General features: G+C 46.4%; 1 protein-coding gene across 4 annotated transcripts in view; it reads left to right on the forward strand.

Annotated features, from left to right (window-relative positions):
- Window positions 1-26,012, forward strand: part of ABCA1 (ATP binding cassette subfamily A member 1) — a 131,751-nt gene that overhangs the window by 74,231 nt on the left and 31,508 nt on the right. For 3 of the 4 annotated variants that reach the window (XM_070519100.1, XM_070519098.1, XM_070519099.1), the window contains exons 9-25: window positions 1,060-1,300; window positions 3,357-3,496; window positions 3,839-3,955; window positions 7,982-8,179; window positions 8,935-9,140; window positions 9,936-10,112; window positions 11,659-11,881; window positions 13,422-13,643; window positions 14,716-14,920; window positions 16,155-16,268; window positions 18,083-18,254; window positions 19,724-19,855; window positions 20,797-20,939; window positions 21,133-21,270; window positions 22,103-22,323; window positions 23,871-23,949; window positions 24,770-24,972. In XM_070519100.1, the coding sequence (XP_070375201.1) occupies window positions 1,060-1,300; window positions 3,357-3,496; window positions 3,839-3,955; window positions 7,982-8,179; window positions 8,935-9,140; window positions 9,936-10,112; window positions 11,659-11,881; window positions 13,422-13,643; window positions 14,716-14,920; window positions 16,155-16,268; window positions 18,083-18,254; window positions 19,724-19,855; window positions 20,797-20,939; window positions 21,133-21,270; window positions 22,103-22,323; window positions 23,871-23,949; window positions 24,770-24,972 (2,931 nt within the window). Of the gene's footprint in view, window positions 1-1,059; window positions 1,301-3,356; window positions 3,497-3,838; window positions 3,956-7,981; window positions 8,180-8,934; window positions 9,141-9,935; window positions 10,113-11,658; window positions 11,882-13,421; window positions 13,644-14,715; window positions 14,921-16,154; window positions 16,269-18,082; window positions 18,255-19,723; window positions 19,856-20,796; window positions 20,940-21,132; window positions 21,271-22,102; window positions 22,324-23,770; window positions 23,844-23,870; window positions 23,950-24,769; window positions 24,973-26,012 lie in introns of all 4 variants that reach the window. The other variant, XM_014840064.3, reaches the window with a different exon arrangement.

Consider the following 26,012-nt stretch of genomic DNA (forward strand, 5'->3'; position numbering starts at 1 on the left):
GTGTGCACGGGGTCCCACAGCCTCTCCTCCCTGCTTGCCATGGCTCCGTCTTCCAGGTGGTGAGAACACACAGTGATATTTCAAAGAATGTAGGGATTTATTAATGATTTATTGTGAAAGATGTGGAAATATAGAGTGCTCTATAAATATTTAATAATAAGAGCAATTGGGCCGAGAACTCCACAAGGTGTTCACACAGCACTTGTTGAGTGCAGTCCACAAAGCACTTGTTGAGGGTAGATCACAGACGCAGCCCCTGGCCGCAGGGGTATCTGACTCAGCCCATGTGGGGGCTGTCCCATGCAGTGCCCTCTCTCTCTCTCGTGTATACCTGCAATTACTCCTGACCACACACTGTTTTAGCTTCACTGTCTTGATGAGAAGTTGAGACCTCAGAGAAGTGACTTTTCTAAGGCTGTAATAAGCTATTGAGGGACATGGCTGGGATTCAACATGACATGGGGTCTCCCACCTTATGCTTTTTCCGTTGCCTGACACTTAACCGAGACACGATAGGGGGCTTCAGACGCAGTACCTTTTCCCCCAAGGGGCAGAGGACTCCCTGCTCCACACTGAAGGTTAAGGTGTTTCAGAAATGAGTCAATGATCGACGATGTGAGTGATTCCTGATGTACTCATCTGCCATTAGCCATGGCTGTTCAGAGAAGGCATTCTCTTCTATAAACCAGAAGATAATCCCAGCGAAATATAGCCCATCATTAGGACTTCCACTAACTTCTAGACTGTGCTTCTCAACCTTAATGTGCATGGCAGTCGCCTGAGTGTTTTGTGAAAATGTAGATTTGAGTTCTACAGAGAGGTCTCAGAATCTGCATTTCAGACAACCTGTCAGATAACACTGCTGCTGCTGGTCCCCTGATCACAAAAGGAAGAGCGGGGTTCTAGCAATCTCATCCCAAGACTTGGAGAAATGGCATCAGACAAAATGTGTTCTAGGATGTGGCTTTGGAGAGGTCAAGAGAATAAGATGTCTCTTTCTCTTCTCTGTCCCCACCCCTTCCTTTTCCCTCTCCTTTTCTTCCTGGTCCCTGGTACCAGCTGTTCAGCATGAGGAGCTGGAGTGACATGCGGCAGGAGGTGTTGTTTCTGACCAATGTGAACAGCTCCAGCTCCTCCACCCAGATATACCAGGCTGTGTCCCGCATCGTCTGTGGCCATCCTGAGGGTGGGGGCCTGAAGATCAAGTCCCTCAACTGGTATGAGGACAACAACTACAAAGCCCTCTTTGGAGGCAATGGCACTGAGGAAGATGCTGGCACCTTCTATGACAACTCTACAAGTGAGTGTCTATGCAGACCAAGGCCCTGGCCCCAACCTCACCTTGGTTCTAGACTCACCTTTGTCACCTCCCTGCTCGTGCTTACCCTCATCCTTTGTCGCTGCATTGGAGGTTTACGTGTCTGTGTGCCCACCAGACTTAGCTCTTGGAGGAAAGAGTCTTTTCCTCATCAGCTCACTGTCCCCACTTCTTTGAATGGGGCCCGGCCCATCCTGGGTGCACAGTAGTGTTTATCAAATGAATGAATGATTGCAAGCCAGTCTCCCAAGTTTTCTAGGGGACATAGGAGGGTGGTTTCCAGAGTAATCAAGGATTAGATGCTGATCATCTTCCTCCTCCTCCTCTCCTCCCCTTATGATTATTACTATTGAGGTAGGTTTTATAATAAAAACTTAAAAATAACTAATAACAATGATAAAATCTAACATTTAGGAAATGCTTCCTATGTACTGTGCATTCTATTTAAATTATCTCATTTACTCGTATGATAATCCTAAAAGGAAGGTTTATAACCCCACGTTCTAGGCTCAGAGAGGTGAAGTGCCTTGGTTAGAACCACACCACAGCTAGTCCACAAGAGCCAGGATGAAGCCCAGGTCTGCCTGGCTCTGTGCTTTTTTCTGAGAAACCACTCGGCCTCTGAAACACCCACTAGTGGTGGCGTGTGTCTACCATCAGACTCAGACATTTGATCTGCTGTTTGTTTTTGGTTCTTAGCTGCAGGGCAGTGTTAAAGAGCCTTGTAACTCCATATCTGCTCCCCACACTTGGGCAGTTTTCTGGGAATGTGTGTCTTGTGCCTGGTGGCAGCGAGGAGCCAGTGTTAGAGTTTTAGACAATGACATCCTTTTCCTTGAAAACATGATGCAAGTGAGCCTTTCTCCATTTCCAACCACAGGTGTGTCTTTCAGACACTGAGTGAGGCAGCTTTTTGTGCATTACTGTAACCTAAGAACCTTTTATTCTTCTCTGGAGTAAAGCACTCCAGACATTGCAGGTTGCTTTTGCAAGCCTGAAGGCGATGGCACTATAGGCAGTTTTCTGAAATGCCATCCCCTCCTCTCCCTCACTTCGCAAGTCGACCTAAGGGAGCCTTCATTTGTAAAACAGATATAATTGTGAGCGAATCCTCTTTAAAAAAAAAATCTATTATCTTTGTAGCATGTAGAAGATGCTTGGTATTGAAGAGAACCTGGAGTGAAATTAAAAAAAAAAAGAATTAGGGATCTTTCTGGATGATCAAACCCTATTTTTTTTCTGCTTTTTTTCTCCCCAAATCCCCTCAGTGTATAGTTGTATATTTTTTAGTTGTGGGTCTTTCTAGTTGTGGCATGTGGGACGCCGCCTCAGCATGATGGCCTGACAAGCGGTGCCATGTCTATGCCCAGGATCCGAACCGGCGAAACCCTGGGCTGCCGAAGCGGAGCGTGCAAACTTAACCGCTCAACTGTGGGGCCGGCCCCAAACCCTATTTGTTATAACTTTGAATTTTTATTACATGTAACTCTACTTGTGATGAGACCTGTTAATTAAAATTTTGAGTTTTTTTTGAAAACTAAAGTCTGAATTTAGCCCTCTGTTTTCAGTGAAAACAAAGTGGTGAGGGCTGGCAACAGAGAATGAGTCTAGAGTTACTCAGGGTTGTGCATAGTGAAAACATTTCCCCCCATTGTCTCAGTTGTAAGTTATTCAGGATCAGTGTGATAATAAGCTCTGATTATTTATCAAGTATCGTTCTAGGGGCTCTGCAGGTAACATCTCAGTTAATCCTTTCCACATCTCTGCCAAGTAGATGTTATTAACTTTATTTTTACAGAGGGGCAAACTGAGGCTCAGACGAGTGAAGATATTTGTCTTTTTTCTTTTCAAATGTGACTTTTGGACGTTTTTAGTTATTTTTATTTTTTTTTGTGAAGTTATTTGTTATGTAGCTATTAAGTGGGTAGAGCTGGGATTTGAACCCAGGACTGGCTGGCTGGCTCCAAAGCCCTTGTTAGTTCCTGTAAGTATATAACCATGCATATGAATGAGTATTTGCCTTTCATCTTCTTCACAGCTCCTTACTGCAATGATTTGATGAAGAATTTGGAGTCCAGTCCTCTTTCCCGCATCATATGGAAAGCTCTCAAGCCTCTGCTTGTTGGGAAGATCCTGTACACACCAGACACTCCTGCCACGAGGCAGGTTATGGCCGAGGTAGGCTGCCTGGGCCCAAGACTCTGTCTTGAGAACCCTCCTAGAATTGGGGGCAAAAATGTAAGTAAAGGCAGCTTTGGATGGAGCATAATAAGCGTACTCATGGCTCCTCTGGGATTTCCAAAGAGTGGGAACCTCAGATCTGATCCAGGTCAGAGTCCATGTTGAGGGCTGGCTCTCCAGCCCCGGCTACTTGAGTCACAGCTGCAGGCAGGCACTTCTTGGCTATGGGAAGGACTGGAAAAGGGCCGCTTTGATGGAGTACCTTTCAGGGAGCAGCTGAATTTCTCATGTCTCTGCCTCTCTTTTTTCTCCTGCCCCTGGCTCCCCACCTGACTCCAGGTGAATAAGACCTTCCAGGAACTGGCTGTGTTTCATGATCTGGAAGGCATGTGGGCAGAGCTTAGCCCCAAGATCTGGACCTTCATGGAGAGCAGCTCAGAAATGGACCTTGTCCGGGTAAGTGTCTCTCTGGTTACTGTGTGCCTGCTTGATGCTGGAAAGGTGAGTTTCTGGTCGCTTTCCCGGAAGTGACTGAGATGAGAATTCTTTACATTGAGCCAGTATATATGTATTGAGCATAGCTCAAGCCACAGGGCTGTCACCTTGGCAGTGATATGGGTCATGGTGCACAGATAATACTGTTTCATGCACATCAGCATCCATGGGTCTGGTGGTCAAAAATCAGTTTTCTAAGAAACTTAGTGAGTGCTGGTGTTTAGAGCGAGGATGTGGTCATGGCAGGACCCTGACTCTTGTCATTTCTGGCTCCAGAGCGAACCATAGCATCTTGCTTAGCCTGCCTATGTCTTGGTAGTCCTTGGGAAGAGGTGTGGGAGCAAACGCCTGGTCTGACCTGTGGACAGGTCTGATATACTCGCTCCACAGGCATGGCACGAATGTGGAGCCGCCATTACTGTGTGGAGGGGAATTGCACTTAGTGCTTCAGAACCACTTGAAAGGGCTAAGTGCTCTAGAGACAATTGGACTCAAAAGTGGAGGAGTCTGAGCAAGAACACAATGTCTCCTTTGCTAGAGCCTGAGTGCTATTTAATCTCATCATCCCTGCCTTGGGCTGAGTCAGAGAATCATTAGACTATTTCCTATCTCCATGGTGAGGGAGGCCTCTTCCTTTTGTTTCCGCTGCCATTAAGAAACAGGAGTGGATTTTTCCCGGTTTCTTGCCTTAGCATCTCATTGATCAGAGAGGCAGCTGGGTTTTAGAGATAGTAGCTACCTGGATGGTCCTCTCCCAGGCTTAGAACTGTCCTCTGTTGCCCTGAGGAGGACATTACTCCAGGACCCTTCCAACGATGGGAAAGCTCAGAGTCATCTTTCTTGTACTAGTCCTGTTATATGTTCAGAATTCTAAAATTGGGGCCTTTAAAAGCCAGGGGACTTCAGTGAGAAAAACATGAACAATAATTTGTATGGATTTACTGAATAATTCCTGACTAGTACTACTGCTACTACTACTAACTCATGCCCTTCAAATATGGGTCTCTTTTGGGCCCCAGTCTCTCCTCTGGATCCAGCTATGGACAGCGCCATAGACCTAGGCATGGTCTCGCACCTCTTCTTCCTGGTCCTCTCCTTGGAACCCATATTTCTACTTGTTGGACTTCTCTCCGTCTGAGTCTCAGGATGATGAGGGGCCTTGTTGAAGGGACTCCATGGGTTTTGGTCTGCAGGCGGATAACTGCTTCCCCTACTCTTAAATGGAGTGTTTGCCTCAGATGCTCCAGCTGCTCATAGGCTCTCAGTTCTTACAGGACAAGGCCCTTATAAACATGGCCACGGCATTCATTAGAAATCCTGCTGGGAGAATCCAGGATGTGCGATGGAAATGTAGGAGCTATGAGTGGGGAGAAAGGCATGGCATGTGGTTTGGAGGGCCTTGTTTGTCAAGCCAAGGACCTTTCCTTTAAGCTCTGGAGGACCATGAAAGGGTTTTAAGCAAAGGAAATGGAGATACATTACTCTGATATGACAGATGGATTAAAGAGGGGGAGATGGAAGGCAGAGACCAGGGTAGAGGGCAAGGCATCGAGCAGGAGGTGAAGCCTGTGGCTGCCTGGTTGTAGAGGGGTGAAGGAGAGGGAGGCATCAGGATGATTCTTGAGCTCCAGCTGGTGGCTAGTGGGCATGCCCAATAGACCAATGGATATTGGGGCCTAGAGTGCAGGGGCTGGTTAGGCTGGTGACACTGAATGGGGGCTCATCAGCCTGTGGGTGGAAGGTGAAGAAGCCTCCTCTGACTGCTTTATTTTCTCTGTTTAGGAGTGTGTTTAATTCTACAAGCTTGGGCTTCTCGGTCCTCTGCACCCCCTGCAGCCTCATGTCTAGTACATGAGGTAATGCCTGAGGCTTCTGCTTCTGTTGGGGTAGCTCTTATCTTTGCTTCTTTCTTTTTTTCAGCTTTATTGAGGTATAACCGACAAATAGACATTGTGTATATTTAAGGAGTACAACTTGATGTTTTGATATACACGTTTATTGTGAAATGATCACCACAATCAAACTAATTAACTTATGTATCACCTCGCATGGATACCTCTTAGCAAATTTCAAGTATACAGTACAGTGTTGTTAACTGTATTCACCAAGCTATACGTTAGATCTCCAGAAGTTGTTTGTATTGCGTAACTGAGACTTTGTACCCTTTGGCCAACAACTCCATTTTCCCCAGCCCCTGGCAACCACCATTTGACTTGTGGTAGCTCTTATCTCTCTGCTGTCTCTGGCTCTGCCTGTATGCATAGTATCACCCCTACAGATCTGGAGACACTTCTCTGTTGACTCATGGAACCTGCTGATACTCACCTGCTCTCTTTTCTGAGCTGCTCTTTGCCCCCTTCATCTCAAGGCCCTGCTTTCTCCCTGGCTACCACTCCCAAAGGTGGTCTCAGGTCCTGGTCCCCTCAAGTGCCCTAGAATGGCCAAGGGATCAGTGATCTTGTGGGCATACCTCTCCAGTCTTGCTGCCTTCCTTGGCCGTATTTCTCAGAAGCCACACTGGACAGGGTGGGCCTCACCCCAAACACCACAAGTCTTCACTCAGCTCTTACTGGTTCAGTTCAAGTCTCCAGATGAAGTCATCATAGATTTGCTAACCCATGCCCTGATGGACTTTTGTGAGGTACAATTTTGTATCTTTTACGTTAAAAATACTTACATATCTTACTGATGACAGTATAAATTGTTATTCCCTATAGGAAACAATTTGGAATGAAAATTGCAAGAACCATAAAAATGTGCTATTCTGTGTACCTCCATTCCACACACCCTCAGGGATGTATCCTACAGAAATAATTTTAAAGAAAGAAGTCACTGTATGAGAGAAAATGTTATTTCTATAATAATTGTTATTGTGAGAAGTTAAAAATAGACTAAATGCTTAGCAGTATGGGAATAGTTAATGAAAGTATAGTGTATATACTCTGTAAGACAATTATGCTCCCATTAAAATAATAAATATGAAGCCACATGGGGCAAAAACTTACAAGGTTAGTGGAAGTAAGACTGGTTTAAAAAGTAGCAGTGTTTGGCCGCTTAGAGAGTCCACTTCATAGAGTTGGAGTTTCATCTTCCCTCTCAAAGCTGTGACAGGAGCTGCAGCGGCTTTACCTTTCCTGTGAGCTGACCCATTTTTTGGGCAGCACATCTGTGCAGGTCTCTGGCCCAGCCCTCTAGACCTACTGGGTGAGCACCAGATTAGTTTGTCCTTCTCTTCCATGTTGACCCACGTGGGGAACCAACCAGCTAGGGAACAAGAAATGGCAGTCAGGCCTCCTTTGCATCGTGACTCATGCATCCTGCAATTGGGAAAGATCATATTTTACGTGGTTTACCAGCAGTGTTATTTTCCCAAACTAAACAGAAAAAGTGAGTTTGTCTTAATTCAGTCTAGAAATAGGGTCTTTATGAGGAGTCATCAGCCTGGGTCTCAGTGTAGAAGACTATATAATGCAGTAGAATGTGCTATAGAATCAGAGTTCATGTTTCATGTCCTGGCTTTGCTACTTATTAGCTGTGTGACCTTATGTAAGGGACTTAACCTCTCTGAACCTGTTTTCCATCTATAAAATGGGAATTATTAAAGATATCTTCCTCGTGGAGTTGTGTGAGGTAAAGCATATAAATAATCCAACGTAGTAATTGTACAAAGTAAGTGTGATTCTTGCTGTAGTTAATATTGTTAAGCTAGGTTGGAAACATATGGACTCTGGATTCAGACTGGTCTGACTTTGAGTCTCCACTCCATGCCTGTTAGCATAATGACTCAGCCTTGGTTTAAATCTTATTCTTTTTTTTTCAACCTCAGTATCCTCACCTATAAAATGGGAACACTGTTATCTAACTCACAGTTTTCTATGAAGGTTAAAAAAAAAGAGACAACGTACGTGAAAGGGTTTTGTAAATCATATAGAGCTCATCAACACTTAGTAGGTGTTTACTCCTTGTGCTTTCTCATTGGAATGGCAGACACTGTTGGACAGCAGGGCCAATGACCACTTTTGGAAAGAGCAATTGGATGGCTTAGACTGGACAGCCAAAGATATCATGGCCTTTGTGGCCAAGCACCCGGAGGATGTCCAGTCCACTAATGGCTCTGTGTACACCTGGAGAGAAGCCTTCAATGAGACCAACCGGGCCATCCAGACCATCTCTCGTTTCATGGAGGTGAGGCTCTGTTCCGTGGATCATTTAGAAAAGGCTTTCGCTTCTTTCTCTGAGATGGGGCAATAAAGTTTGGATTGGAGGAAAGTTTACAAATAACGTAGAGTCTTATTCCCTCAAACCTAACACAAGGCTCGGTGTCCAAAAGGCACTCAGTGAATGTCGGTTGAATGATTGAATGAGTAAATAAACAGACCTAACTCCAGTTTTATTCTCTGTGACTCAAGAGTGTGTCTATCCATTGTGTCCTAGGTTTTCCTATGTTTTGATATCCCAATACCTTTGTGACAACAAAGCTTTCCCTTAAAAAGACATTATTTATGAAACTTACCTAAAATCTAAGAGGACAGAGTATGTTTTAAAAATTTAGTCCTAAAAAGTACATGACTTTTAATAGGAACAATAAAAGGTTTTCTTGGCCTTTTTTGTTGTTGTTGTTTGATTAGTTGTTATGACTCGAAATTGCTAAGAAAACAGAGAGGAAACTAAGGTATGATCATTGTTTCAACCTCTTTCCCTCCACAAAAATCAACCTAAGTAACTTATCTCTAAATACTTCCAGTATTTCTTTTAACTTGCTGTTAAAGAACAAAATGATCGATTCTCGGTTGAATATTGGAAAACGACTTCAGAGAGGATTAGAGAGTGAGGATAAAAAAGTCAGGCTGTTAGCACTTCCCTCTTAGGACCGAATCCGCTTCGGCCACTGCTTGTTTTCTTGGCCACCAGAGTTCTCACGAGGACTGTTCTTCCATCAGTGTGTCAACCTGAACAAGCTGGAACCAATAGCCACGGAAGTCCGGCTCATCAACAAGTCCATGGAGCTGCTGGATGATAGGAAGTTCTGGGCTGGTATTGTGTTCACCGGAATTGCCCCTGGCAGTGTCGATTTGCCCCATCATGTCAAGTACAAGATCCGAATGGACATCGACAATGTGGAGAGGACAAATAAGATCAAGGATGCGTAAGTTGAATCCCATCACACCATCCAGTCTTGGGGGAAGTCAAGAGCAGCTAATATGACTCGAAGTACTTTATTTTAACTAATAATTTGGTAGAAATTAAAAAAAAAATAACTCAAATTGGTGACATGATTTTGGTGAAACTGGCACATTCATTGCTGGAGACAATTATTTCAAAGGTCATAAAATATCATCTTTTTTTTTTTTCCTGCTGGGGAAGATTAGCCCTGAGCTAATATGTATGCCCGTTTTCCTCCACTTTTTATGTGGGTTGCTGCCACAGCGTGGCTGACAAGTGGTGGAGATCAATGCCTAGGATCTGAAACTGCATACCCAGGCTGCTGAAGCAGAGCACACCAAACTTAACCACTACACCATGGTGCCAACCCCTAAGTATCATCTTTTGATTCAGCATTTCCACTCTAGGGAATTAATCCCAAGGAGTTAAATCAACAGAAAAAAAGAAGAAAAAAGACTTTAATTTCCCTGTGCTAGCATTATTCATTTTCACAAAAGGGGCAAACAACCAATATAAAAGGGAATGAATAAGTAAATTTTGGTATGTCTACTTGATGCAATGTTAGATAGCCAGTGGAGGGGAAAGAACCAAACCAACAAGTGGTATGCTCCTTCTGATTATATGTATTTAACAATGTGTGTACATGTCAACTGAGACCATAAAGTAACATACAAAATAAAAATAGTGGCTCTGTAACGGTGATAGGATTGTGAGGGATTGGATTTTTTGTAGTTGTGTGGTTCTAAGGAATGTTTGATCACCTGTGGTTTGGTTTTAGGTACTGGGACCCGGGTCCTCGGGCTGACCCCTTTGAGGACATGCGATACGTCTGGGGGGGCTTCGCCTACTTGCAGGATGTGGTGGAGCAGGCAATCATCAGGGTGCTGACGGGCACCGAGAAGAAAACAGGTGTCTATGTGCAGCAGATGCCCTACCCCTGTTATGTTGATGACATGTAAGTTACCAGTAAGCTGCCATCTTTATTTAACTGGTTAACACTGTCCCTAGATGGAGTGTATATGCAGACGGACAGACAGACAGACACATGCTCACACCGCCCCCCACAAGGGAGGAGACAGAATGCTTTGACTTTTATTTATTTTACACGTGTGTTGATACTGGCCAAAACGTTGTTCTGAAATTCTGTGAAGATTTCAGGAAATAAGATGTCAGATGTAGGTAGTTAATAGTTTCTGCCACATCACAGACCCACGTGAGCTGATAATCCTCCCTCCTTTTTCATCCATGGTTACCAGCACTTATATTTTTTACACTCTACCCTTTTGGTCAAAATTTACAGAATCTGAGAATTTAAAATATGTCATGGCAAATACATGCAAGCACATACACTCATCCCCCAAATACAGAAGCAGCGGTCCAGACCTATAAAAGCTAACATCACGCAAATTCATCCACTTCCTCTCTCTGAGTGGAAAACCACATTTGAGAGGATCCAAATAAAATTGAACAAGGCGGTTTTATCCTAGAAGTTTTAGATAACCTTTTAGTGCTTAGTCGTTAAGCTGCCAAGTTCTCATTGTGAGAAGTGTGCCTTTGGATCTAATGATTTCCTGTAGGAGAGAACGGCAGAGGTGTAGTTATTACAGGCATCTGAAATATGTACTGTCTCTTCCAAATTCTGGAAATTCTCCCCTTCTCTGTTGTGGTGTGTGTGAGTGTGTACGTAGGGTGGGTGTGTGTGTAGAGACGAGAGTGCAGAAGGAGCAGGCTCCTCTCCTTGTGTTTGCTCTCTGCTTTGCATGGCACAACTGTTGGCATGCGTGGCTCACTTTAGCTTTTCCAGGTCACCAGGAATTACCTTGTTTTTCACCTTCAGAAAGATTAGCTAGAATTTTCCAAAGGAAGGCTTTTCCAAAGACCCACTCAGCCAGGATTTACTCTAGGAAGGATGTCTTAAGACGAGGACAGGATGGGAGCTCAGAGGCATTAAGGCCTTTGCCTGTTGTCACATAGCCAGTAAGTGCTTAAGTAGTAAAGCTGAGACTTAAACCTTGAGTTCCGGGGTCCACATTCTTTGTCCCTGTTACTTCACAGCCATGCATTTCCTATTCTAGTTAGGAATCTGAAATATTCCTGACAAGAGCGGCGCTATCTGTGATAAGAGTTATGCAAGGCAAGTCAGTAGTGAGATGACCTTAGAGATGTTGAACTTTCGTGAGAGGAGTTAGTTTTTTTGTTTTTTGTTTTAGTACTTTAAAATAACCGACACTTAGCAGAATAACATCTCACAATCATCTAGTTACTAAAGTAGCGCCCCCCACCCCCAAATTTTACTTGGCAATACTTTGTTAGTCTAATTTTTATCCCTATGATGCACTGCGAAGCATTTGGCAACCTATGCATGTCAGAGTCCGGAGGGCCTGCCCATCTTTGGCTCAGTCATGGGGCTTTCTCTTGCATGCAGGCTTGGAGGCATTGGCCCATGAATCTGGCTCATACTTGTCTTTAATTCTCCCCCTGCCCTTCCCTGGGGCCTCCAGCTTCCTGCGGGTGATGAGCCGATCAATGCCCCTTTTCATGACGCTGGCTTGGATTTACTCTGTGGCTGTGATCATCAAGAGCATCGTGTATGAGAAGGAGGCGCGGCTGAAGGAGACCATGCGCATCATGGGCCTGGACAACGGCATCCTCTGGTTCAGCTGGTTCATCAGTAGCCTCATTCCTCTGCTCGTGAGCGCCGGCCTGCTGGTGGTCATCCTGAAAGTAAGACTGCGTCACTGGCTGCCCCCTGCCAGGGAACTCCTGAACAGCCCAACTCAGCTTTGTTCTTGAGGAGAAGAAAAGTGAAGATTCTTTGGGAGGGAAGGGGTCCTACATGTCGTCTCCTTCAATTCCTTCATTTTATACTTGGGGAAAGTAAGGCCAAGAGAAGGGCAATGACTTGCTCAGGGTCAACTAGCTGGTTAGCAGCTAAGTAAGACTAGAACCCAGGGCTCTTTCTTCCTGGGTAACTTGACTACACCTAGCTGTTGCTTGGCAGTTGTTCATGGCAGTATCTGAGAGCATCTGCGATGCAGGGCCAACCCCCTGGGCACTCTGGAGCATGTACAGCTTATCAGGGTTATCCGTCATTGTGCTGAAAAATCCAGCCCTTTAGGTTCCCCCAAGGCCTCTCTCCCCAGCACCCCAGACTCCAGGCCCCTCGAGCAGTCATTGGAAGGGTGTGCCCTAGGGTGAGGTGGTTCTCTGCAGCTGTGACAAACCCATAGGAGTTGACACCTAGAGGCTGTCTGCTGACAACCAGGCAACAAGTCCCCCCTTGAAGGTGACTCTGGGCAGTGTGGTTCTGTGTACACTCCATACATTCATTAATAAGTTTATGCCAGTTTTCTTCCTCCATAATCATTTCATTCAAGAATGCATCATGTAAAGAAATATTTTTAAAGAGATGGGGAATGCAAAGGGATGGGAACTAACATTTAATTTAATACTAGCTACTCTTGTTACAAGTGAACAGTTAGTGATTGGCAAGCACTGTGTAAAGCACATGACATGTGCTGTCTTATCATATCCTCACTAAATAACCCATTTAACATACAAGGAAATGAGGCCAAGGAAGGTTAACTGAGGTGACTTCACTGAGGGCTCCCAACAGGATGGCAGAGCAGTTCTTGCTAAAATCAATCCCCTCTCACACTCTGATATCTGACTGTAAGGGCTGAACTCTGGGTGGGGTGGGGGTGGTTCTGTGGCTGGTGAGCAAGAGCTGTGCTGGGACAGCTCCATGCTAGTGGGTCCTGTTTAAATGTACCCAGATAAACTGAGTAGAGACAAACTTGAAAGGTCCACAAGAGTTTGGACGAATGTGGGAATGCAGAATCCATGGCAGGTTATCAAGCAGGTTAATGAGATTTCCTGGGCTTTTGGAGGGAGAACTCATGTAGGATGTTGTCTCCTACAACTCTTTCTTGGTGCCAAGAATCATAGTCCTTATAAAAGGAGAAACCAGGTAGTATTATTTCTTGGAGAAATGAAAAACAAAATTGTCTGTCGAGACGGACCTTGATGAATATCAACCCTGGACTCTGTTCTATTCCTGACTCTCCCATTATTTTGCTGTGTTGTCTTGAGCTGGTCATTTCCCTTCTCTAGGCTTCAGTTTCCTCATCAGAACAATGAACCGCACTGTTCCTCTATATTATCTCTAAGATGAGTATGACTAAGCCCTGGTTTCTTCCCATAGATCACATAGGATGTGCTTGCTTGGTTAGGCAGCACATTTAATGGGTCTCTTCTTTCCCAGTTAGGAAACCTGCTACCCTACAGCGACCCCAGCGTGGTGTTTGTCTTTCTGTCCGTGTTCGCGGTGGTGACCATCCTGCAGTGCTTCCTGATCAGCACACTCTTCTCCAGAGCCAACCTGGCGGCAGCCTGTGGGGGCATCATCTACTTCACGCTGTACCTGCCCTACGTCCTGTGTGTGGCGTGGCAAGACTATGTGGGCTTCACACTCAAGATCCTCGCGGTGAGTGACTCTGGCCCCTCTGCAGGAGCTGCAGTCATGGCCTGCCTCATATTTCACCTCCCCTTTGTGGTCCAAGTGAGAATAGAAGATAAGACATTCGCTTTCCCATGGGACTTGAATCAGTTCTAGATTCTAAGCTCCTTGAAGGCAGAGATCGTGTCTTATTAAATTTTTGTCTTTAGTCCTCTCAGTGAATGCTGGTTGAATTGAATGGAATGGAATTGTTTCAGAGAGCCGGACTATACCATGAACCTGGCTGGGGACAGATGGCATTGAGGAATGCCTTTAGACAATAGATGCCATCTCTGCCTCTTATCTCCCAGCTCTGTTGGCCATGTTAAGCTCACCACAAAGTCACAGCCAGAGATAGAACTGAAAGCTCTTGAGGTCAGAGATGGCTCCTTTTTGACTCTTGTCTTCCTTGTGTTCAGTGTGGAGTTTCGCTTGAGTAATGTTTTCCGAACTGCAAAAGGCTGAGGAGCAGGTGCCCCATCTCCCCACAAATCCTGGACTTCAACTCTCCCTTCTCTTGTACAGAGGAGGAGAGGCCTTCGAGGGTAGGCAAGCCCCTATAAGAGCAAGTTGCCAGTTGTGCTTTGATTTTTCATAGGATGCTCTAGGGGCCTCACTCTAGGCCCCTTTAGACAGCAGTAGCCCCAGACAGGCTTCTGTGACATTGAGTCATTGCTGGCTGAGCAGGGAGCTTGAGAAGACCTTGATGAGTGAGTGTGTGTGTGTGTGCGCGTGTGCGTGCGTGCAAGTAGGCAGATGTAGGGAGCAGGATTGCTGAGCCCTTGGGATATCTTTGGAAGCATAAAATTTGAAGTTTTACATTCCATCATACATGCATTTCTGAAATGTGTGTGCATAATGAGTGGTTATAAATAGAATCATTTTATATGCTGCCAGGGAGCCCACTCCCCTAAAGGGACTCTGTAGATGAATACTTCCATATCTTGTAATTGATCCATTTTGCAAATTCAAATTTCTCCAGGTGGAATTTACATTAGAAATGATAGAAAAATGAGAAGGACAAGAAGATGGATAAGTGACTTTGGCCTCTTTCTCACAGAGCCTGCTGTCTCCTGTGGCTTTTGGGTTTGGCTGTGAGTACTTTGCCCTTTTCGAGGAGCAAGGCATCGGGGTGCAGTGGGACACCCTCTTTGAGAGCCCCATGGAGGAGGATGGCTTCAACCTCACCACCTCAGTCTCCATGATGCTGTTTGACGCCTTCCTCTATGGGGTGATGACGTGGTACATCGAGGCCGTCTTCCCAGGTACACGGAGCTTCCACATGGGGGGAACCATCTGCTGGGGAATTTCAAGCTCTAGAGCTTTCCTCCTTTTGTGCTGGAATTTCTGCAGGGCCTGGGGCTCCCTGGAAAGTGGCTAGGGCTTTAGACTCATGGCAAACAAGTAGACCAAAGAGAAGCAGCTGATGCTAGCAGTACAACTCTTACTACTCTCATTTCTTGAACACTGTGTGCCAGGCACAGTGCAGAGTGTTTTGTATACTTTGGTTCATTTAATCCTCGTAAGACTACTTGGAGGGAGTTACTGTTATAACCGGTTTTTACAAAGGAGAGAACTATGACTCAAAGAAGTTAACTAACTTGCCTGTGGTCACACGACTGGTAAGTGTCAGTGCTTGGAGGTGAACCCAGTTGGGAGATTCCTCCCAGTGCTGACCCAGAATTGCCTCTAGTGGAGGTTCTGTTGCCTGAGTACAGTTACGCATCACTTAACCCTGGGGATATGTTTTGAGAAATGCATTGTTAGGTGATTTCGTCGTTGTGTGAACATCAAAGAGTGGACTTACACAAACCTAGGTGCTATAGCCTACTATACCCCTAGGCTATATGGTACTAACCTTATAGGGCCACTGTCGTATATGCCGTCCATCATTGACCAAAATGTCTTTATGCAGTGTATGACTGTACGGATTGTGAATAATAAGATATATTGGCTCTAAGCCCTTGCCTGTGATTTAATCAAATTAGTATTCATAAAAATTCATTTTGATACTTCCCTTAATAAATCTCCTTGACTGTGACCTGCCTTTCATATAGATCAAATTCTGAGACAGTGAGGTTTAACTTTCTGGTTCACTTTCTGATTTTCTTCTAAGGGAGTGTATGTGAAATGTTTAATTACCCCTAACGGACCTTCCTGCCTTGAATGTGCAATTTTATATCATAGAGATCTGGATTCAAATTCTGAGTCCTTCACTTACTGGCTGAATGACCTTGGGTAGACGACTTATCCCTCAGTTCCCCCATCTCTGAAATGGGGGCCATACCTGTCTCGTGGGGCTGTTTGGAGGATTCAGCGAGGTGTAGAATGTATGTTATACATAGTAGGTCTCAGCAAATGTTAGCTCCCTCTTGCCCCACCTCCATGCCCGTCTGTCCCGACTCCAAAGGCTGTGCCAAGGAGGGAGTGACTAACTGGAAAACCTCAGGAGTGCCGGGGTGTTGTTGAGCTTGGCTCACATCTGTGCTCTGCTTTCAGGCCAGTATGGAATTCCCAGACCCTGGTATTTTCCTTGCACCAAGTCCTACTGGTTCGGTGAGGAAAGTGATGAGAAGAGCCACCCTGGGTCCAGCCAGAAGGGAATATCGGAAAGTAAGTGCTGCTGCCACCACTGACTGGAGGGCGAGGGATGGCTCTTGCTCTTTAGAAGAATCTAAATTCTTGCAGAGAAATCACATGCAATGCCCCTTTCCAAAATCTCCCATGCCATGTGTGTCCAGTGCTGTGACTTATTCATGAGTCACTGTCTGAGTCTCCAGGGGACATTTCCTTTGTTTTCTTGGCTTCTAGGGAAGTGGCTCTTGATCTCTAGACCTTCACTCCCCCACCCCCTACACACACACTTTTGATGACGCACTAACAGCTAGAAGGAAGACATAAAGACACCTGTGATTGTGGAACTGTAACCTTGCTGCCTGCCTTGTCGTAATGATCAATGTATGAGCCTGTGTAGGGTGATACCACATGCCTGCCACAGAGCTCAGCCTGTGCATTTGATGTTCTCACCCCTCACTACCCGGAGCCCTAATCCTCACCTGGCTCCTGACTATAGGTAGAGATGCCCACGGTTCAGCAGAGGCTCTGCCTTCTGGGCTGTTTGTTCAGTTTCTTGGAAGGAAACTCCGTCTTTGTGCTCAGTTTCTTAAGTAGTTAATAAGTCTCTGTTCTGCTGATCTCTTCTGTGCCTTCCTCTAGTTGCCAGTGGTAACGTATGATGTTCCTTAGCAGGCACGCTAGACTGCTTACAACTGGCCCTTGCCTGCTGTTCCAGCTGCTTCTCCTGCTGTTCCTGCTCTTCTTATCCATCCTCCTCTCTATACTTGGCTTCTGTATCCATCACCTAAAACTGCTCACAGTTGCCAGAACATGTCACATTCTTCCACACCTCATACCTTTGTGTGCACTGTGTGCTTTCACAGGGTAACCCTCCCTCCAACTTGCTTGCCTTCTGAATTCCTGCTTGCTTTTCAAGATCTGGCTCAGTACCCCTCCCCCTGAGTAGCCCTTCTAGATTCCGAGGTAGTCAGTTACTCCATCCTCTTGAGATTCCATGGCATTAAACAATAAAAAAATTTATTTTAAAATAATTATAGGCTCACAGGAAGTTGAAAAAACTTGTATGGGGGTCCCTTGTACCTTTCACCCAGTTTCCGCAGGTGGTGATGCCTCGTGTAACTATAATACAACATCAAAACTGTGAAGTTGACATTGGTACAATTCACAGACCTTCAGATTTCATCAGTTTTACATGCCCACATTCATGTATGTGTATTTAGTGCTGTGCATTTTTATCACACGTAGATTTGTCTAATCACTGGCTCAATCGAGATGCAGCACCATTCCATCACCCCAACTCTCTCATGCTACCCCTTAATAGCCACAGCCTCACCACTTCCTCCCCAGTCCCTGATACCTCTCAGCCACTAATCTGTTCTCCACGTCTACATTTTATTATTTCCAGAAGGTTATATAAATGGAACCATAAAAAAAGATTGACTTTTTTCATTCAGTCTAATTCCCTTGAGATTCATTCAAGTAGTGATGTGTATCTACAATCCATTTCTTCTCGTTGCTGAATAGTATTCCATATGTTGGCTGTACCATACTTCCATGGCATTTTTAGATGTGTTTTTAAACAACCTTTAGCATCTTCTGTTTTAGTTACTTGTCAAGTCTTTTCCCCCCAATAGACTGTGGATGCTGCTTTATCATTGAATTTCTGTCACCAACACTATGGCCCAAATAGGTCCTAATTAAGTGTGTGTAGGCGACTTGCCTGCCTGTGAAACCGGAAGCGGCCATGGAGAGAGGACAGCTCTACAAGTACCAGCGTAGCCCTCTGTGTCTTGGCACTCCGCTTGTCAGCATTTCCTGCGGGTTCATTCCTGCCTTCTCTCTTCTCACAGTCTGCATGGAGGAGGAACCCACACACCTGAAGCTGGGCGTGTCCATTCAGAACCTGATGAAGGTTTACCGAGATGGCATGAAGGTGGCAGTCGATGGCCTGGCCCTGAACTTCTATGAGGGCCAGATCACCTCCTTCCTGGGCCACAATGGAGCCGGAAAGACCACCACCATGTAAGAAGAGGGTGTGGCTCTCTCAGAAGAGCCACTGGAAGGTTCTGTAGTTCGGTTAGAAAGCCATCCCTAAGGACCTGGCATTGGTCACTGGGGAAAGGGCAGAGAGCACGTGAGGAGCTGCTGAGTGCAAAAATATTATCTGATCACAAGAGTGTTTTCCAAGTGCTAGTTTTTGCTTGATATTATTTCTTCAGCCTAGGACAGTTGGGGGCCTTTTGATGACCTCTCCCATTTAGTTCTCAAAATTCTGCAATGTTCTTGGAACCTGCAGCTCTGATGGCTCTGAGAAAGTGTCTCCTTTTGAGCTTGTTTGGTCAGAACTGTGAAGCGAGAATGTGGAAAGATTGGATGTGTGGGAGGGAGGTAGTATTTTCAAGGAACTCCCTCTGAGCAGATGTGAGAAACAGCTGGACAGCTGGCTCTACAATTGCTCTCTCTGAGACCAACAAGGGCCTTATAATGGGAAGCTTGAGAAGGGAACACGGGTCATAAAAACACCAGAGTTAGCCTCAGTGGCTTTCAATGTGGTCCCTCAATCATTGCAAAGGGTGTATCTTTGGGGGTAACTGTCTTTTCCTGTTTTTCTTTATCTTTTTTTTTGTTAATGAAAAAATCTATTATTAATATTGCAGAAAATTTTTAAAAGGCACACAAACATCCTACCACCTAACACAAAAATTATTTTTATCTTTGAATAATTTGTTCTGGACATGATTTTAGGCATACAGAATGTATTTTTTTTTTACTTTTTTTTATTAAGATTATGATAGTTTACCAGAATGTATGTTTTAAAGTATACTTCCCATTGCAAATTGGAATCTTCATTTAAAAAATGCTCATACTAGACCAACCCTGGTTGCCTAGTGGTTAAGTTCAGCACTCTCTGCTTCAGTGGCCCAGGTTTGTTTCCCAGGCATGGAACCACACCACTCGTCTGTCACTGGCCATGGTGTGGCAGTGGCTCACAATACAAAAACAAGAAGGGGGTCCGGCCTGGTGGTATAGTGGTTAAGTTCATGTGTTCTGCTTTGGTGGCTTGGGGTTTGCAGGTTTGGATCCCAGGCACGGACCTACACACCGCTCATCAAGCCATGCTCTGGTGGCATCCCACATACAAAATAGAGGAAGATTGGCAACAGATGTTAGCTCAGGGCCAATCTTCCTCACCAAAAAAAAAAAAAAAAAAAAAGATTGGCAGCAACTGTTAGCTCAGGGCAAATTATCTTCAGCAAAAAAAAATCTCATACTAAAGTTGCCATTTCCAGCACATAGGCCCACTCTAGTTATTCACCAAGACAAAGACTACTTTGCTTTGTGGAGGTCTATTGGGGTCCATTAGGAAGGAATGGGGCTGGGAGGGTTGAGGCCTCTGCTCTGTCTGCCCTGGCTCTGCAGCCTGGAATGGAGCATCTCCAGGGGAGGGGTTCTTAATGCTGACTCTTGTACTTTTTAATTTTTGTCCTCAGGTCAATCTTGACTGGGTTGTTCCCTCCCACCTCCGGCACCGCCTACATCCTGGGGAAAGACATTCGCTCCGAGATGAGCACCATCCGGCAGAACCTGGGGGTCTGTCCGCAGCACAATGTGCTGTTTGACATGTGAGTACCAGCAGCACTCGAGGAGCAGACCCTCCTGGATGTGTGTGTTGTGAGTCATGGCGGAGTGGGACTTCAGCACTTTACCTTCTTTGGGGGCGGCAGGCCTCGCCTTCCTGGACACATTGGGACCTGGTTGTCCTTCAGTTTTAGGAAAAGTAGGAGGTGAATTGTTGAGCAGGAGATGTTCCATCTGTCCAGCGGGTGGATGGGGGCTTGAGATATGGTGCTCTCCATCACTGCCATTCTGGACGGCCAGTTAGCCCATCCTGTCTCCCACTACACACCTCCGTGATGCTGACTGCAGCTCTAACGCCCAGGCCTGGCAGTGCCTCCTGCCCCTTGGTACAATGGCCTCTTGTGTTTCCTGCTCAAGACATTTGCTCGCATTCAGGCTGCCCCATCAGCAAGGGGTCTCCCTGGGAGCCCTCGTGTTGGAGCAGAGAAAGACCTGAGCTCTGTGACTTCGGGCAAGGACTTTTCCCCTTATGGGCCCCAGTTTCCTCTTATCTACAGTGAGCAGCTTAGGCTCCTGTTCTCCACAGGGGCCTCCCTTCTCTCGGGATTAGAGGTCCTTTGAGGTTCAGGAGGGTCCTGCAGCTTAATGGAGTTAAGCCAGCCTCCTGGTTGATGGGGCTTCGAGGAGGGCCCTTTACAGACCTGTGATTTAGAGTTGCAACTGTCTGATGCACGGTGGCCGGGCCTGCTAGGAATAGATTGGAAGTGACCTGTCACCTTTCAGCTTTGGCTTCCTGAACAGCTCATGTGGTTGCTCACTATTGTTCCACCTTGAATCCTTCTTGAAGATTATTTTTCAGAAGTCGATAAAGTTAAAAAGGAAAAAAAGGTGGAGGGTGGAGGAATGTGCCCGTTCTCTTCTGTTCTGGCACTGAATTCTGGTCCAGCCTGTGGGGCCCAGAGCTGACCTGTCCCTCTGTCCTCAGGCTGACTGTTGAAGAACATATCTGGTTCTATGCCCGCCTGAAAGGGCTCTCAGAGAAGCACGTGAAGGCAGAGATGGAGCAAATGGCCCTGGATGTCGGTCTGCCACCCAGCAAACTGAAAAGCAAAACAAGTCAGCTGTCAGGTGAGGCCCGGAGCTGCCTTCCTTCTCCCCTCCCGCCCACTACACACACAACAGCTGGCGCAGGGTCCCTGGCTGGGAGTGGGAGTGGGGTCAGAAACATGTCCTGAGCCTGTGCCCAGGTGGGCATCTCTATACATCTCTTACCACTTTTGCCTGTGGGGCCGGTCCTGGAGCCTCTCTCTCTCTCTCATAGGTGGAATGCAGAGAAAGCTCTCTGTGGCGTTGGCCTTTGTGGGGGGATCCAAGGTGGTCATTCTGGATGAGCCCACAGCTGGCGTGGACCCTTACTCCCGCAGGGGAATATGGGAGCTGCTGCTAAAATATCGACAAGGTAAATGAGGTGTGTTTATTCTGTGTCATGGGCTGGGAGGGAGGGAGGGAGAGGCTCGCCCTGTAGCTCAGGGCGGTTCTTGCTAGAGCGACAGAATTACTTCTCGGGGGGAAAATGCAGAACTTCTTAAAGCTCTGTGCTCACCCGTGGTATGCAGGTAGGAGGCCTGGTTTATAAGATACTTAAAGTTTATGCTTCATTACCTAGGGGCCTACAAAAGGAAGAGAAACTGTGATAAAGGGCATCTCCTCTGGGTCCCTACAGCCCCCAGTGCTCCCTCTAGCATAGAACTTACCCGTGTGTATTATAACTGTGTCCACTATAGACTTAGGTTCCTGAGAGCAGAGGCTGTGTCTTTCTTTATATTTGTCACCAACATGGTGCAGGAGCACAATGGGCACTCTGCTTAGAGATACAGAGACAGTACATGAGGTTACTACCTATGGTGACAGCCTGAGGAGCATGGGCTTTGGAGCTAGCTCTGGCTGGCCGTGAGACCCTGGAAAAGTCATTTAACTTGCTTCAGTTTCTTTACCTCTGATAATAGTAGTGCCTACCTCGTAGAGAATTAAGTTTAATGAGAATGCATGAAGACTACCCAGCACACTGCCTAGCATGTAGTGAGCTCCCAAATAGATGTTCCTGGTTCTTATTTCTCTGAGGATGCAGTAGCTGTACTCACGGCTTTGCCATCCTGGGGGTCATGGCCACACAAGGTTCCAGGTCTTTGTCCCAGGCTTACCTCTGCTCATATTCTATAGTTTTGGCCACTGCAATCAATGAGAACTGACAGGCCTCACCTGTCTCATGTCCTTGTGTTTGCGCCCGGCAGGCCGCACCATTATTCTCTCCACCCACCACATGGATGAAGCGGACATCCTGGGGGACAGGATTGCCATCATTTCCCATGGGAAGCTGTGCTGTGTGGGCTCCTCCCTGTTTCTGAAGAACCAACTTGGAACAGGCTACTACCTGACCCTGGTCAAGAAGGATGTGGAATCCTCCCTCAGTTCCTGCAGAAATAGCAGTAGCACTGTGTCGTACCTGAAAAAGGTGAGCTGCAGTCTCAGTGCTGGGCTGGTGCCGCATCTGTGGAGTCAGGACTTGTTGGCTGCGAATGGCTTGTCCACCTCCACCCGACTCTGCCACATTGAGGCCACCATTTCCCTGCTCTGTGGTCCCTTTGGAATCACGTCATACCTCATACATGGAAAGCTCAGGAGACTTCTGCTCCCATGGTGCTAGCTCTGTAGAATCCTGTTACTGTTTCCTATGGAGGTACAGTGAATGATGGAGAAGGTCCTTAGGGGACTTTATTATGTCAAAGAAAAGAGACTTGCCAAGAGCTAAGAGCTTTGGCTGCAGAATGCCCTCTGTTCCTGTTCATTACCTTTGAATCTCATTGACCTTAACTTTTAAACTACAAAACAGCAAATATTTATTGAGCACTGATTTCCTGCCAGACAGTCACTCTAGCAGACTCTGGGCATGAAAGAAAATAATAATTCTTTGTAGCATTGTTATCGTTTGTAAACTTTTTCTTACATCTCTCATCTCGAAGTGCAATGCAGCCCTGGGAAGAAGGTGTTATAATTATTATCCCAGATGAGGGAGGAGAGGTTTTTAGGGGTTTGGTAATTCATTCAACGTCACCCAGCAGGTAAATACAGAGTTGGGACCAGAACCTAATAACCAGGTAACTTTTCTTCTGTGCCAAAGTACATGCCTGAGATTTATTTGTGTGTTGAAACCAGTGTTGCCTAAAATGTTTACATGCCAACTTTGAACTCCTGTCTACTTATTTACTTTTTTTTTTTAAAGATTTTATTTTTTTCCTTTTTCTCCCCAAAGCCCCCCGGTACATAGTTGTATATTCTTCGTTGTGGATCCTTCTAGTTGTGGCATGTGGGACGCTGCCTCAGCGTGGTTTGATGAGCAGTGCCATGTCCGCGCCCGGGATTCGAACCAACGAAACACTGGGCTGCCTGCACAGCATGTGAACTTAACCACTTGGCCATGGGGCCAGCCCCTACTTAGTTACTTTTTAACTAGTGCCTAGTTACTCAAAGTGTGGTCTGAGGGCCAGCAGCATTGGGATCACCTGGGGGCCTGTTAGAAGTGCAGACTCTTGGCCCCAGTTCAGACTTACTAAATCAGAATCTGCATTTTAACAAGGTTCCCTGGTGATGAAACACACATTAAAGCTTGAGAAGCACTTAGCCTGGCAAATCCCATGCCTGAGATGGTCGGTGAAGGCCTGGCTATGGCATTCATCGGGAGGCCACAGTTCTGTTGACAGCTTCGCTTCCCAGCCTCTCATGCACACATGTCAGACAGAGGCCTCAGGAGCCATGGCTTCCCAGGTGCATGTCTCCCACAAGAAGCTTTTTGCTCCAGTCCTCACACAATAGAGCCTCTTGGAAGCCCTCCCTGGCGAAGGTGGTGGCGGCTATACCATGCTCGGTCCCTGACCCATTCTCACCTCCTTCTTTGCCATCAGGAGGACAGTGTTTCTCAGAGCAGTTCTGATGCTGGCCTGGGCAGCGACCATGAAAGTGACACGCTGACCATCGGTAAGGACTCTGGGGTTTCTTATTCAGGTGGTGCCTGAGCTTCCCCCAGCTGGGCAGAGTGGAGGCAGAGGAGGAGAGGTGCAGAGGCTGGTGGCGCTGACTCAAGGTTTGCTGCTGGGCTGGGGCTGGGTGGCTGTGGGGGAGGGTGCAGCTTGGTGGCAGATTGGCCTGACGCTTGCTGGGGAGCCTGCGGCTTGGTCTGGGAGCTGGTAGGGAAGTGTCCCGGAGAGCTGAGATGATTGGGGAGGGGGCTCCCTTAGGGAGTGGATCTGGCTGGACACTGGAGACCAGGGATGAGGAGCTGAGGGCCAAGCCAGTAGGGAGGGATTTGAGCTAAGGGCCTCAGGATGGTGAGAGCCCAGGAGATGAGGAACAGCCTGCTGGGTTTTCCTCAGGAGGTGTGTATAGGAGGCCAGTGTCACCAGTAGCACATATGGAACAGAAGCCTTTATTCTGGCCATCTCTGCCCAGTCCTAACAGCTGGCTTTTTCCAGGAAGACTTCTCCTTCCATGAACTGTTTGATTAACCCTCTATTGAGGTAAATAGAAAGAGCCTCCTTTAAAAGGTTATGGAAGGGTGAAGAATCATTTAAGCTTCCTTTACTCACATTTTCCATCGGAGAATCTTGGTGTTTAGGTGATAGACACCAGGCGTTTAACCTTGGAAAGTCACCCACCCATCTACCCACCCATCCACCTACAATGTACCAGCTTTGGTGACACAAAGGTGAATAAGACATAGTCCTTGCCCCCAGGAACTCTCATGCCTGAGATGAACATGTGGAATGACTTAAGTATCTGAGACAGGTGTAACATGTGGGGCAGTGGGCTTCCGAGGAGTAGGAAAGGGAGGAATCGGGGGATGGCTGGACCTTGATGTGGGGCCTCCAAGCTGGCTGAGCCACTTTGTGCTTTGGTCCCTACAGATGTCTCTGCTATCTCCAACCTCATCAGGAAGCATGTGGCCGAGGCCCGTCTGGTGGAAGACATTGGGCATGAGCTGACCTATGTGCTGCCCTATGAAGCTGCCAAAGAGGGAGCCTTTGTGGAACTCTTCCATGAGATTGATGACCGGCTCTCAGACCTTGGCATCTCAAGTTATGGCATCTCAGAGACTACCCTGGAAGAAGTAAGTTAAGTGACTGACTTGGAATATAGCAGGGCCAACACTTTCAAGGCCAGACAGGCAGCCTGCCTTTCCTCTGGGAATAGGATTACCATAGGGCTGTTCACTGAGCCCTTAGGTTGTTGGCATTTGGGTCATGTTGGCCCCAGTTAAGCCTTTAAGGTTGTAGTAGAAGATAGTAGGAATGAAGTATTAGGATTGTTCCATGGTGTGACTGTGTCATGACCATGCATAAGAAATGACCAATGTTTATAGAAAATCTACTTGTGCCAGGTGCTGAGTTTGGTGTTTTCTTTCTTTCTTTTTTAAATCATCGTAACTTCATTTAATCCTGCTAACAAGATGAGAAAGTGGATACTCAGGTGCTAAGCTAGGATTCAGAATCAGGGGTTTTGGGCTTCAGAGCCCATGTTCTCTCTCCTGTGTGGCAGTGCCTCCCTTTAGAGACACAATATCACAGACCTTGAGGGCTGGAAGGGATATAAAAGTTGTCTGGCTCAGTGGTCCCCACGCTTGACTGTGCAGCAGAATCACCTGGGGATATTATTGACAAAAAAAATTCTAAGGCTCAGCTCCAGGGTCTTTGAAACAGAATTTCTGGGGGTGAGACTTTGATGTCTGTGCTTTTCTTGCATACTTCCTAGGCAGTGGTCTGTAGATCAGAAGTTGGAAATCATTGGTCTAGTTCAGATTGTCTTCTGATGTTTGAATCCCTGCCATAACATTTCTAGTGATGGCGAACCCATTGTCTCCTGATCATTCTGTCTTGGATAACTCATCACGGTGCTAGCCCACTCACAGATCTGGGGCCAAAGACCTGAAGGAAGCCGCTTAAGTCATTCCCTCTAGGTTCAGAACAAATTTCTTCTGCTGCTGTGACCTAATTGTCATCGCTGTAGCTTGAAAATGAGTGTCTGGATTGATTGTTTTCACCACTGTGGAAATGTTCTCTGGTTAAAAATGGCTTTTCTCCCAAGTGACTCTGACAAGTGTTATTAATAAATGAGTCTTGTACGGTTTATTTGTAGGGACTAACATGCCAT

Source organism: Equus asinus, chromosome 10, assembly GCF_041296235.1.
Source record: "Equus asinus isolate D_3611 breed Donkey chromosome 10, EquAss-T2T_v2, whole genome shotgun sequence".
NCBI lineage: Eukaryota > Metazoa > Chordata > Mammalia > Perissodactyla > Equidae > Equus > Equus asinus.